This window comes from Sinohyriopsis cumingii, unplaced genomic scaffold (assembly GCF_028554795.1).
Source record: "Sinohyriopsis cumingii isolate HCF-2022 unplaced genomic scaffold, ASM2855479v2 utg000913l, whole genome shotgun sequence".
NCBI classification, from domain to species: Eukaryota; Metazoa; Mollusca; class Bivalvia; order Unionida; family Unionidae; genus Sinohyriopsis; species Sinohyriopsis cumingii.
Window position 1 is genome coordinate 2,180,278 of NW_028315943.1, and position 14,096 is coordinate 2,194,373.

Below are 14,096 nucleotides of genomic sequence, written 5' to 3' on the forward strand. Positions count from 1 at the left end.
TTTTCTCACCCTCTGCTAACATTTTTGATGAAAATCATGCATTGTTCCCGGTTCCACTGAATAGAAGTCCAACTTATTGATCTAATGAAGACATTTGCAAATTTTCAACAGGCACTTAAAAGTAGGGGTAATCTAAGAATAATTTTAGAAGAATTATTATATATATATATATATATATATATATATATATATATATATATATATATATATATATATATATATATATATATATATATATATATAATTTTGTGTTTGACAAGTAGGATAAAACATAATGTTCTTTTAGCCATGAAGAGATAACCATGATGACTCTAAATAGTATAAATAAGTGCGCTTGATATAGAGTTGTGCAGTCGGTTACTGAACCTTGTTGCATTAAGATCAAATGAAGTGAGTAGCAGGCAGGATCTCTACAGCATATGGTTTTGTTCTGGTACTATTTTCTGCTTCGAAATACTGTATTTAATCCCAAACATATTTATCTTTTACTGACTAAGTGGTTTAATATGGTATCACCTCATTCAAAGCAATGTCCTTTATAGAGTTTTCTGTAATGAAAAAATTATATATTTTGTTTAGTGGTAGAATGCATTTATTCTTATTCTCCATTATTTGATTGCATAACAAAACCTGTCTTTGTATCCAGTCTCTGGAGCTGAAAAAAGCATGCCCCACAGAAGTCTTGCTGACATGATTTAAAATTATGGAATCCTGTACATTTGGAAATCTAAATCCAGTGGCCCTTATATTAACTGAACTTTGTGACCTGATTAGCATTATGCAGTCAAAGCGTAACAGTGATAAATTACAACAACCAAACAAATTGCAAATGCTCAAAACTTGGAAGTCTTCAACAACACAGAGGAGAATATTTGAGAGAGAAGTTTTTGCATCAAGTAAAGCAATGAACACACCTGGGAATGTTAGTATTAAAGATAGAAAATTAATGTGGAAGCCCAAGTTCTCTAGTGAACTGTCTCATCATCCATACAAAATTTTCCAGTGAAAATAAAGGCATCTGATGTCCATCAATATTCCTTTATTCCTCACATGTCAAAAATATCAGTATCACATATCCTTTTTATTATAACTGTGATTTATTCACTTTGTTTATTTTTACTGCTCTACGCTTTTGTCTTTATGATTATTATCATTATTATTTTGTTGCTTTGATTAATTCTTTGATTTGTATTTTTATGTATATTGTCCCCATCCCGCCATTTTGTATGGATACAATCTGCAATTACTCATCATTATCTATAGAGAATTGGATATCAGAATTTTAATTAACTGCCAAGATGATGGTAGAAGTCATTTTGCTGATCATGTGCAACATCACAGACTATTATTTTGCAACAGTAATTAGCACTTCTAAAGTGAGACACTTTGGGCATGTTTATGAAAATCATAACAAGCTCTATATTGTCAGTTAGGACAGTTCATGTCATTCTCAAAGTATACTTAGTAATCTGTTCACTCTATTTATCATGATGGAGCAGAATCTAAATACAACTGATCTTATAATTAGTAAGATCTTCAATCAGCAATAAGTGACTCCATTTTAGAAAGGCTTTTTTAAGGCTCACCATAGATGTACAGCTCATCTCTAATTTCTACTGTCACAGTGCTAGTTGGTTCCCTTGTTTACCCATCACCCATTTGTAACCACTAAGTGGTACAAATATTTTATCCCTTTCTTTCAGGACTACAGTATGTCAAACTCTAAAGTTTCACAATACATGTATATCTATTATTATTTACTGAAACAATGTTTTAAATTGCTATTAACCATCTGACCTTTTCACGTGCATTACAAAAGTTCCCTGATTATACTCAGACTGCAATGAGGAAGAAATTTAAAAATTACCTCATTTTGAAACCAGTATTTCAGAAGGGAGTGGGACTCGACATTGTGATCATCATGATAACGGCAAGGCAAGCTGGCAACACTGTTTAGCTCTTCTACAGATAACATACTGTCCAAACTGTCACCAATAGACTGAGGGCACTGGCACTGAATGAACAATTCAAACTTTAAGTTCTGACTCAGATTTCCAAGAATTTTGGAAAGATTGTCATTTATGAATTTTCTGACAGGTATGCAAACTTTTGCATCCAATGTCTGGTGCTTGGCTGCTGCTAGTGTAATTCTTGCAAAAATAACATAGCTCTTGAAATACAGAGTCAGTCTGTAATGTCGGTTGATTTCAAATATGCCACAGCCACAGAAGATCTGATTCGTTCCCCTCCTCTTGAGTATTGGCCATTTTGCAACACAGACAGCAAGGAGCCTGTGAAAAATTGGGGATGGCAAATATCTCCCCGTAAATACAAAGCAAAGGACTGATGAGTTCTCCATCTCGGGTTTAACCTCAGGGAAAATAACTTCTGGTGGTGATGACTGGCAAAGCATACATGGCACAAGAAAGAAATCAGCTGCCTGAAAATACAAATTCATTTTTAAAAAAAATGTATTAATGATATTTTACACGGATACAGAGTTTTTGCTATGTAACTTGATTAGAATTGTCATTGATGTACAGATTCATGAGGTCTGGATACCAGATGAACATGGCACAAGAAGGAAACTAGTCAGAAACTTGGAAAACTGCTTAAATAAAGCTTACAAATTACAAATTACATCCATTAAGCTTCATAATACAGTACTTGGATACCAGCTGATCAATTACTTGAATACACTACATTTGCTTTGTAGTACAACCATCACTGAAGAAATTCCTTTCACCACAGGTTTGTTTGCTTATATCTGTCAGGTTTAATTCTGTACATGCACATATTACATGTCTACAGGGAGTCACAGTGGGTCAGTGGTTAGCATCATGGATTCGCCACTAGAAAGGTTTGACCTCAAATCTTAAAACTGGACCAGCCTGGATCAGCTACTGTGGTATCCCCCTGGGCAAGGCAGTCAGTTTACTCAAACTGAGTCGGCACTAAATAGCCTACCTGTGTTGCCGTGCCATAGAACACAAGACTAAACATATGTTTACAGCTACTTACTTTTCAGATGCCACTTGTTGCTGGACTAATGATAGGTAGAAGAAACTGGGGCTGAGTTGTACTTGGATTTAAAATTAAACCTATAAATAAACTTGTAAGTGCAGGATCTAATGATGCTATTATGTAGCTCATAATTTTTAATTTTATGCATAATACACATGGCTCTTTGAAACTGAAATATTTTTGTCTGACCTATAAGAACACATGCAACTTTGATCATTTTAAGATGTAGAATGCCTTGTTGCAATATTTCAGATTATGGAGAGAACAAAAGCTGTTTTTGCAGGTCTTGATTCATTTAATTCTCCCCTAAAGAATCACATTATCTGGAATTTGTATATTACTGTGCTTAATACCATGGCCTTTGCTGTCACAACCACAACACATCAACATGGTTTAACAGTGCTTCAATATGTGTGCTAAGTTATGTGCCCAGCAATGTGCAAAATTGTCAGAAAAAAAACAACAAAAACACAATTGAACAGGAGTAAGTAGTCACAAAATGTGGAAAAATTATACATTTATTTAGTTCAGTGAAACAAATACATGAAATGAATGTTTTACTTTGACATTTTGTGTTTGTGGTGACAGTAATAAAACCAGCAGGATGTTCTTGCATGACTGGAACATTAACATTTAATTCTGTACATTGTTTTACCAAGTCCTCATTGTCCAGTGCAAGATTTCATATTTATGATGAATTATTCTTTTTCTGAAACTCAGTTTATTAAGAGGTGATTCATAAGATAGTTCACAAAATGATGTTTAATCTTACTTCCTTAAACACATTCAGTTTCTGTTTGTTTCCTTTCAAGCTGCTGTGGAGAGATCTTTGAAGATGCAATAAGGTACTTAAGTTGCAATACTGAGAAGAATCTACAAAATTAAAATGTGATAAACGTAAACTCATTATCTTTATTGCATTTTACAATTATGAACTTCAGCTTTGTCCACTTAGTTGTTTTTAATAAATGATGGTTCTTTGTGTAACAACTGTTTCTGATCAGCATAAAAATTGGCAAAAAAGTTCAATATTTTGAATAACATTCATCTTCTTACATTTAGGAAAGGAATCAATTTGTTGTTGACTTGTGATTTTTTTAATATTTTCTTACAATTTGTTGTTTTTCAATTTTTTTAGTTATTCTGAAGCTTCATATCACACTTGCTTCTATACAAATTTGCAGAATTAATGCACTATCTGAAATCAAAAATGCAACCCGTCTATTTAATTGTACAAGCATCCAGTAAAACAGTCCAGATTTTATCTGACAGACCTAAGTAGCTACTGGTTTCTGTTTTGTTTCTTTTTAATTTATCTGCAATAAAATTTTTAAGTGAATATAAAGATACTTTCCAAGATTTTGGCTTTGTATTCAATATCGTGTTTAACCATCCTTGTCATTAAAGTAAACTTGTGTTACAGTCTTTTTATGTTACTAGGTTATTTTACTGAATTTTAACTACAAAATTTTTACAGCTGTGATGTTGCAACATTTAATGTTGAAAATGGGAAACGTGGTTAACAGTAAAACAAAAAACCCACTTTTATTGCAAAACTTGTATGGAAAACAGCTAACAGTAGAGAAATAACAATATTATTTTATAAACTGAAATAAAAAAACAGAACACACAAAGAACCAAAACTATATTAAACTTAGGATAGCTATTTAACAATTACGTACTATATGAACAATGATCGGTGTTCAATCAACTGAATTTTATCAGACTGTTGACTTTCACAAATCTAAAGGTGAAAATGAAAGTGATCTCAACATAGTTCATATTATCAATTATGCTTCACTTGACTTGTCCCACCATAAACAAAAGAAAAGGTGCCATCAATGGTCAAACTTAAGATATATAAAGACTAGTGATAACCAGTTTAATGATGATACAACGTCATCTACAAGTGAAATACCACAGTTGGAAATATTGAAACTTTTGAAACTTTTCACATTACAATTGTTGTCAAAGGAAAAAAATCCATTGATCGCAATGTGTCCATTATGGATTCATTTGGCATTAATATTAGCAATGTCTTAAACTTGTTTGCTTTGCTCTAAGTTTTCAGCACTGTTGGTATGTTTTGACTAAGCTGAATTTCAAAATGTTGATAACCAAGAATCCAGTGCATACACACGTAGCCCCAACCTAATTTACATACTTGTCCCAAGCAAAGCATAAAATGCCATTTAATTTCACATTTTTGTAATCTCTGAAATTTGTAACTCATTCACATCATCAATGGGCAGAAATATATACACTATTGATGTTACAGCTAGAATGACCACATGATTTTTCTGGTAACTTCTGCATACATTTTTCCATCTCCTTGGAAGTTTTTTTTACTTATATTCTTTCATGTCTCATTTATTGCACTAATTTTTAACCATAACTTGTATTTGTCTTCTATTTTGTTATAAATTCTCTGAAATCAGCATATTTATTAACTTGTTTTATTCATTTAAATAGTGAAAAACATGGCATATGTTGGAAGAGAATCTGATCATTTTGATAATCCTACTAACAATGCAGATTACAATGATCATGAATTCTGCAGATGAAGATTCTGTCACATCTAATTTACTCATAAATAGATGCCAAAACCACTAAACAAATTAAAGGAGCAAATTGTCTCCGAACAGATCATCACTGATTAAGAACATCATCTTCAAAATACATGTACCGTATATACACACATATAAGCCCATTCACATATAAGCCACCACCACCCCAAACTGAACAGGTATAAACACTGAAAAGTGCATGACCCACGTATAAGCCGACCCTTAACTCCAAGACATCACAAGATGCACGAGGTAAGTTCTAAATGCATTTATTTAGGCAAACTTATATTAACAAAAATTACACATATACTTATCTCGAGGTTCACGTGCATAATTATTAAAAAGAAATGGTTCAAACTTGTTTTAAAAGTAATTATTTAATTTTCTGTTTTCTTATTGTTTCTGCCTAATTTAGAGTTGTGTGTAATTTGATTGATGACAAGAATTTAGCAATCATGAGTTGCTGTAACACTATCTCTCCCTTTTGACTTGATTACTGTTTGTTTATGCATTACTGCATTGGACATTTTATATCAGTGCACCAGTAATTACATTTTTATTTTGCCCTGAAACTGTAAATACCTAACTCATTAAAATGTAATCCCAGTATGACTACACAACGAACAATAATATGGTTCAATTCAACACTCGCAATTAGGCTACTGAACGTATTTACATAATAGCGCCACCGCACGTACATTGTAGGCTTGAACACGCACTGAATGAAGTACATTCCACTGAATGAAGTACATCGCTTGGAGTCGAATCATGCGCTAAGCTTTAATGATATCTCCAAAATACAATAATAAAGTTTTGGAAATAATGCTTCGAAAATTATGCTAATACTGTAAAGGCTGAGTTGTAGTTTGCATTGATGTAAGTGACCTTACACCATACCAGTTAACTTTCATGCCGGGACGGAAAAACAAACTCCTGATTTTTGGGGTTGCTGCGCGCCTACCTCCCAATTTCATATCTTCTGATTTTTGCTGAGAACTCCCGATTATTACATTGTCTTCGATTTTCATTTCTCCTAAAAAAGACAAGTCCTACATGTTCTGTTGTATCACTTGTGAATTATTGTTGTGATGAAATAATTAATATACTAGAAAGAATTCACTTTTTCACTAAATAGAATGTTAAGTTTTAACATTATTCATGTAAATCAATGATTTTTTTTTACCTCTAGAACAATACAAAAATAAAAAAAAATAAACCAGAACAAAAAATAAACCACAACAATAAAATCATTGACAATTAATTTCAATCCCAAGAATGATCATTACGAATGCTGTAGCTTCATATCCTATAGCACCATTCCCACCAAAGAAACTTACACAAGTGAACACCTGGCATTTTTATACTGTATATACCAATGTTAATTACCATTGTTAAATTAAAAGGAATGAAAATACATACCATGCAGCAAATGTGTCCTCAAAAACTAATTCAGAATACATTTGTTTTATAGTAAACAATACTAAATGCCTTCATAGTTGACAATTAGGGAATAAGGTCGGATATACAATGAGGGGAAAATAGTTGCCACATGTACGGTACCATGAGGCTGCCTATTTAGGTACCTTTCGTTCAACAAAATTGGGAATCCTTTATTTGCCAATCAATAGATGGTGCTTGCATAACACACAGTAGTGTAGAACATGGTTTATTTGATATATGACATACGGCCAGACGTTTTCACAAAATAGTAGCATCTACAAGGATTAACTTTCAATTAGTCACTCTGGCTTTCTTGCTTGTTTATTTAAGACTAACCTTTAGCTATTGTGCAGTTTACCTCAGCTGACCAGAATATGAAAATAGGGTACGTCCTGGGGGAAAATAGGGTGTGTCACAGGGAAAAACAGCAAATCTTTTTGCTAATTTCACGCATACTGGACCAGGAAGATCAATCAGTAGTTAGTGAAAACAAGGCTTTAAAATTGCCATGAAAAACCTCCCGATTTTAGATCCCAATCTCTCTATTTTTTTATTCAGTCTCCCTGCTTGGCTTCTTAAAAGTTGACAGGTATGCCTTACACCCTGTTTTACAAAACCGCAGTAATCGTGCTAATATTATGGAATAATAGGCAATTACCCATCAATGTACTGGTATAGCTGCTGGTCAAAATTCCCTCTTAACACAAGCCAGTTTCAGGGTTTTAATGATTAACTGGCCTGTATTGCTGTAGGAAAACGAAAGACAAATTCACCGACTATCAACAAAGTAGACACTGAAATATCAAGCTTTCCATTGTGTGGAAAGTTATGATGTTGTTCAACCAAAACACAAAACTAAAATTGATTGATCTTGATCTTAGTTGATCTCTATGAGAATTTTAGCCTTTATTATTATCACTCTTCGTGAACATGTAAATTATGCTGGTTATATGCCTTGTACAATTAAACATGCGTACCTTTTCATAAATATTACCTCAAGTTGTGTGACCACTTATATCATTGAAAATGAGTAACTCGTGAGCTCATGATGCAACATAAATGAAACAGCTATTAAGGACTAGCTGAAATGTTATTTGGAAGAATGTGATTTGATCGAAACAATGAATAAAGCAAATTCTGCATCTAATATGTTTGGGAATAAATAAAGATTTAAGTGACGCTATGTACGCTTTGCACTGTGTAAGTACTGTACATTATAGTTCAGCCTGGTCTCCCAGGTAAACTCAACCGGCCCACAAATTATGAAGTCTGTATTTACCTTTATTTAATTTCATCCTGGAAAAATCAGAAAATATGCACATGCAAAAAAATAACTAAATCAATCATAGTACTTTATAACAGTTTAATAAGTGTCCCAAGATTTACAGCCGTTAGAGTAGTCAACAAAAAGACTAAAAACTGTCAAGTTTAGACAGTGGCCCATGAATACGACCCCCCCCCCCTTTTCCAGTCCTTTATTTTTTCCTAAATTATTTGGCTTATACATGAGTATATATGGTACCTTAGAATTAGACATAATTGAGCCTGATTTTTATAAAAATGGTCAGATAGAACTGAAAACTGGAAAAGGGTTAATGTGAAGAATCTGGAAAAGCCTAATCATTTGACCGACCTAAATGTTCCAGACTGAATGCTGTCTTTGAGTGGAACAAAAAGTGCGAGCAGATTTTAGCCAACCAAAGGTTTCTTGATAGTATACATTCTTTCAAACAATGCTTGCTATAAAAAAATATCTAGTGACTGTAAGGACTATAAAGTAAGGACTATAATGTAAGGACTATAAAGAAAGGACTATAAAGTAAGGACTATAATGTAAGGACTATAAAGTAAGGACTATAATGTAAGGACTATAAAGTAAGTAGACTTTGTGCAGCCTCATGCTTTAGCTATATGTGAACATGGAAGAGGCATGTAGTCTGTAGTCCATCATGCCTCTATTTTGCTGATAAAATAACAGATAAATGGAAATACATGCTATTCATCAATAACATAGAAAAGTACTTCCAGCTCATATAATTTCTCTCCCAAATGATATTTTACACACTCTCTAGTCATCAACCTTCAAAACAAGTTCAATTACATCAGATTCAATAAAAAAACTGAGTTATGATAACAAGTTGGAAAGAATGCCTACACAAAACTTACAATATGTTCAGCTCATGTGGGTCAGATGCTTAAAATACAATTACTTATTCAGCAAGTTGTACAGCTGGATGCTCATCCACTTAATACTGGGTTAGAAGAGTGCAGTCCTTGTATGCATAGTAAAGATCATTTAACACGTTTCACAATGGATTTTCAAAACATGATAACTTTAAATTGTTATATAAAAATTCATCATTCAGTTTTCAAAATTTTTAAGTACTTGTCAATATCAATGATGTTGGACACACATGCAGTAAAGTTTATACTGGCATGATTACTGTAAAAACTCCAGCAATTAGTCCGTTATTTATATTGATGGAAAGAAATTATCAATAGTCATATGGTTTCTATTAATCTGTGACTGTTTCTAGATATGTTTCTCAGTGACACGCAAATGCTCATGAAGAGTATCAGGTGTGTCACACTGAACTTGTAGGTACAGTATAATGTGTCACACTGAACTTGTAGGTACAGTATAATGTGTCACACTGAACTTGTAGGTACAGTATAATGTGTCACACTGAACTTGGAGGTACAGTATAATGTCCAATCTTCTATTTATATCCTTGCTGGCCCCAGGTACAACAGTTGGTATGGAATCAATATCATCCTTGTCACTTCCAGCAACCAAAACATCGGTTGCTTCTTGGCAATCACTAATTCACAAATAATATCATCAATCGTTCATATCACAGATGCGACAGTGTCACTATCAGAACTAACATAATTCAAGAAACATCATCCCACGCATGACAAATCATACTGACTGCAGATGATACGTATAATTCATACTCAAATTTTCATGAATACCTGCATTAATTTCTTGTATTATTTGGAAATGGTAAAGAGACATTTTTTGTTTCTTACTAACTGGCCAATTATTTTCATCTATTTACACAATGTTTCAAATTCAAAATGAACAAGAGAGAGAGCATTACTTCATGCTGTACTTGATTAATCAGCATACAGATATAGAATAATAGCTAAAAGATATTTCAAAAAGTACAAAACAAAAACATTTCTTTTCATCCTTTAACTGCACTGAAAAATAAAGTACCAATTATGAATGAGGTTTGATGGTAACACCTTTGTTTAAGTACCAATTATGAATGAGGTTTGATGGTAACACCTTTGTTAAAGTACCAATTATGAATGAGGTTTGATGGTAACACCTTTGTTAAAGTACCAATTATGAATGAAGTTTGATGGTAACACCTTTGTTAAAGTACCAATTATGAATGAGGTTTGATGGTAACACCTTTGTTAAAGTGCTAATTATGAATGAGGTTTGATGGTAACACCTTTGTTAAAGTACCAATTATGAATGAGGTTTGATGGTAACACCTTTGTTAAAGTACCAATTATGAATGAGGTTTGATGGTAACACCTTTTTTAAAGTACCAATTATGAATGAGGTTTGATGTTAACACCTTTGTTAAAGTACCAATTATGAATGAGGTTTGATGGTAACACCTTTGTTAAAGTGCCAATTATGAATGAGGTTTGATGGTAACACCTTTGTTAAAGTACCAATTATGAATGAGGTTTGATGGTAACACCTTTGTTAAAGTGCCAGTTATGAATGAGGTCTGATGGTAACACCTTTGTTACTTTGCTTGTTGTTACGCCTTTCTTATTTAAATACCTGCCATTGTGTCTGGCTTGGGCTCATCAAGTGATAAAAACAGTATAACTGAGTAAATTTTCTCAAGCAGATCATACAAAACAAATGCTACAATCATATAAATGTTGTAACGGAGGAATATTATAACAAAACCTTTGGAACACAGGAAGAAATTGGCCAGGGAAATTTAATTCAAATGTTCTAACCAAGTAAAGAATACATCAAAGAACATAATAAACAACCTTTACTCTGTATATATATATATATATATATATATATATATATATATATATATATATATATATATATATATATATATATATATATATATATATTGTGACATTTTTAAAAGTTAATTAATATAAGTTATCATGCTGGTCACTGTTCAATTTCCGCTGAACTTTACAGAGAACGAAATGTTAACAAGAAATGTTTTTAAGAATATTAACCATCTAATTTTCTAAAGTTTGAATATTTCCATGTTGACGATGTTCAGATTATGATGCTCAATTATTGCTGAGTCTTTCCCAAAGTACTTCATTACAAATATCTTGCATTTTTTAAATACGTAGCTTTGATAAAGAAAAAAATTGCTGAGAAATTAATCTTAACCTTATCTCCATCCTCAACTGATAACATGGGTCGGGCAATGATGTTCAATTGCTCCATTAACAGTAAAATGAGCTTCTTGTAGTGATATAGGTCTGGCTCATGCTCCTCACTCCAAATGACATCTGCAAAAACAAATTGCCATACCTATTAGGAAATAGTTTATTCAATATTTTATTCATCAAAAATGTAAAATGAAAATACCTAATGCCATTAGGACAAATATACATTAGAGAAAAGAATTATATTCAGTAAATTTTCCAGAAAGGTTGTAAAGGAATTGTCTCAATTCTTTTTTAGGAACAATATCATTCTTCAATATATTTAGTTGCAAACAGTTGTGCAATTCATATACTATACATTTTAGGACTTTAATAATCAAAAAATGTTCAAGGGACAGTCCTTGAAATTTTGTAAAACTCTTGTTTATGAAAATACTTTAGTTAATATCTCATATATCTACCATGTGTCTGGCACCACCATTCAGCTTAAGTAAAATGCATGCATGATTTGAAAATATCAGAGAATCTCCATGTAACAAGATAACCAGGTTGGGGTTGGATTATAACGAAGAACACTTTTAATGGTGACAAAAAATACAATGTTTATTAATGATTGATTTAATGAAAAAGACCATGTTTGCTCGTGTGCCAACAAAATCCAAATATTGGATATTTAACATAATGATGTGCACCAAGTTAAATAAGTGATATTCATAAAACAGTTCCTAACCGGAACAAATTAAATGCAAAAAAGAAACAAAGATAAATGACTCAAACAATATGATTCCACTCAAATAATGATAAGATGAGTTATGTAAACAATAAGTTATCATCCAAATAATGACAAACGATTCATACAGCCAATCACAAGCTTTCACTCAAATAGTGACAAATGATTTTGAAAAAAAACTAACAATTATGCTTTACAAATAAATATTGATAATGATGCTCACACAAATAACTGATTTCGCACACAAGTAACAAAGACTTTCATTCAAACAGCGATAATGATGTTAGCAGGAACATAAAACACGTTCACTCAAGTAGCGATAAATGATGTTAGCTCAGATAGCTATAATGATAGCATTTCTGGTTTTGTAGCAATGATAGTGGTTTTTATGTTCAAGCAGTGATAATGATATGTAATCCGAAGGTGGGTGATAACCTGTGGTGTCCAAATGACATGCACATGGTACCTTCAGTCTCACCGCTATCGAATGGTCAAGGAGCCACCACGAATGGCCTGCCCCTCCCAGCCTACCCATGCATCCCTTGGACCCTGCAGGCCCGTTGGTCCTGGAGCCATGGTTCCTCAACATGAGATAACCACAATCTCCCTCTGAACCAATGTCACCACCAACAGCAGCACACTAGGTACATATCAAGTCACAAAGAACCACCACTCAACATACAAACCAGCACCATGGATAAAAATACCCATCTAACACATAGTTCCACAGCTGAAAACATGAACACCAACAGCTCTACAGTGGCCCAACGCACATCCAACACGGACAGCCACACGATGGCTTTCACATCAGCCCAATTACATCACATCACCAACAGCACAATTTAGACACATCACAGCTCATAATCAGACAGCATCAACAGCTCTGCAGCTGCCACAATGCCCAATACAGGCAGCTTAAACGGACTGGGTAGACCACAACAAACACATCATCCATCCTCAGTGTCAAATGATGGCTGACCCCAAAACAGAAAGATGAACACAAACACAAAACATAAACATGAACAAGAACAGAAAAATGAACATGAATACAAACAAAAGAAAATACAAATCCTAAAGCCATATAACACGTGACATGATAATGTACAAAATACAATGACATAGGTTACGCACGTGCATACATGGAGTTAGTTACTTTATAGCAAAGTATTTCAATGGGACTACTGTACACGATTATCACAATAATCATGTTTGTATGCGAATCTGCATCCGACAATTAAATTCTTACAGAACTTTAAGTAACATTCTCTCGTCCCTTAATACATCCAACATTTATGTGAATGCAATCATTCTGTCTAGTTATATAATGGCAAACTAGGAAACATATTATAATAAATCTAACATTGCATTACATAGTTTGGAACTATCTAAAAATACACAATAAATGTTAGAACAAAACAAAACGATCCTATAACATATACAGATATGCACCGTAAAGTGGACGCTTACTGACAAGACTCCTTGTAATGTAAAGATGGCATCTACCATGAGTCTATATGTACACAGGCAATGTTGCAATGCACTACCTGTGCTCTCATGGTATATCGGTTTTCCCATCATAAGCACTTTGCTCATGCAGCATGGAGTGAACTGAACTCACTACATCGAAATAATGTATGATATAAATATACAGAAACCACCCTTGGGTAATGCTGTATGCAGAAATGAAACAAGAGTGCTTTTTATTCCAAATACATGTATACAATAAATTTACACAATTCCACGACACTCCAACTGATTCAATGCATCACAAGATTTGTCTATATATACAGTTCTGTATATTGTATTATGTGTGTTAACTTTTATGTTTAAACACATAACTTAACTTTAATATGGTGGGCATTACCTTTAACTGGAGCAAACATGTTGCAGTGGCCTTTTGACTCTGGAAGATGTAGAAGAAATCTTATTGATGA

At 33.1% G+C, this 14,096-nt stretch overlaps 1 protein-coding gene across 1 annotated transcript in view; it reads right to left on the bottom strand.

Annotated features, from left to right (window-relative positions):
- LOC149773036 (uncharacterized) overlaps window positions 1-14,096 on the bottom strand; it is a 100,498-nt gene that overhangs the window by 14,844 nt on the left and 71,558 nt on the right. Inside the window, exons 13-14 of the mRNA XM_089946828.1 lie at window positions 11,434-11,555; window positions 1,868-2,440 (exon numbers count right to left, since the gene is read on the bottom strand). Of these exons, the coding sequence (XP_089802954.1) occupies window positions 1,868-2,440; window positions 11,434-11,555 (695 nt within the window). The remainder of the gene's footprint in view (window positions 1-1,867; window positions 2,441-11,433; window positions 11,556-14,096) is intronic.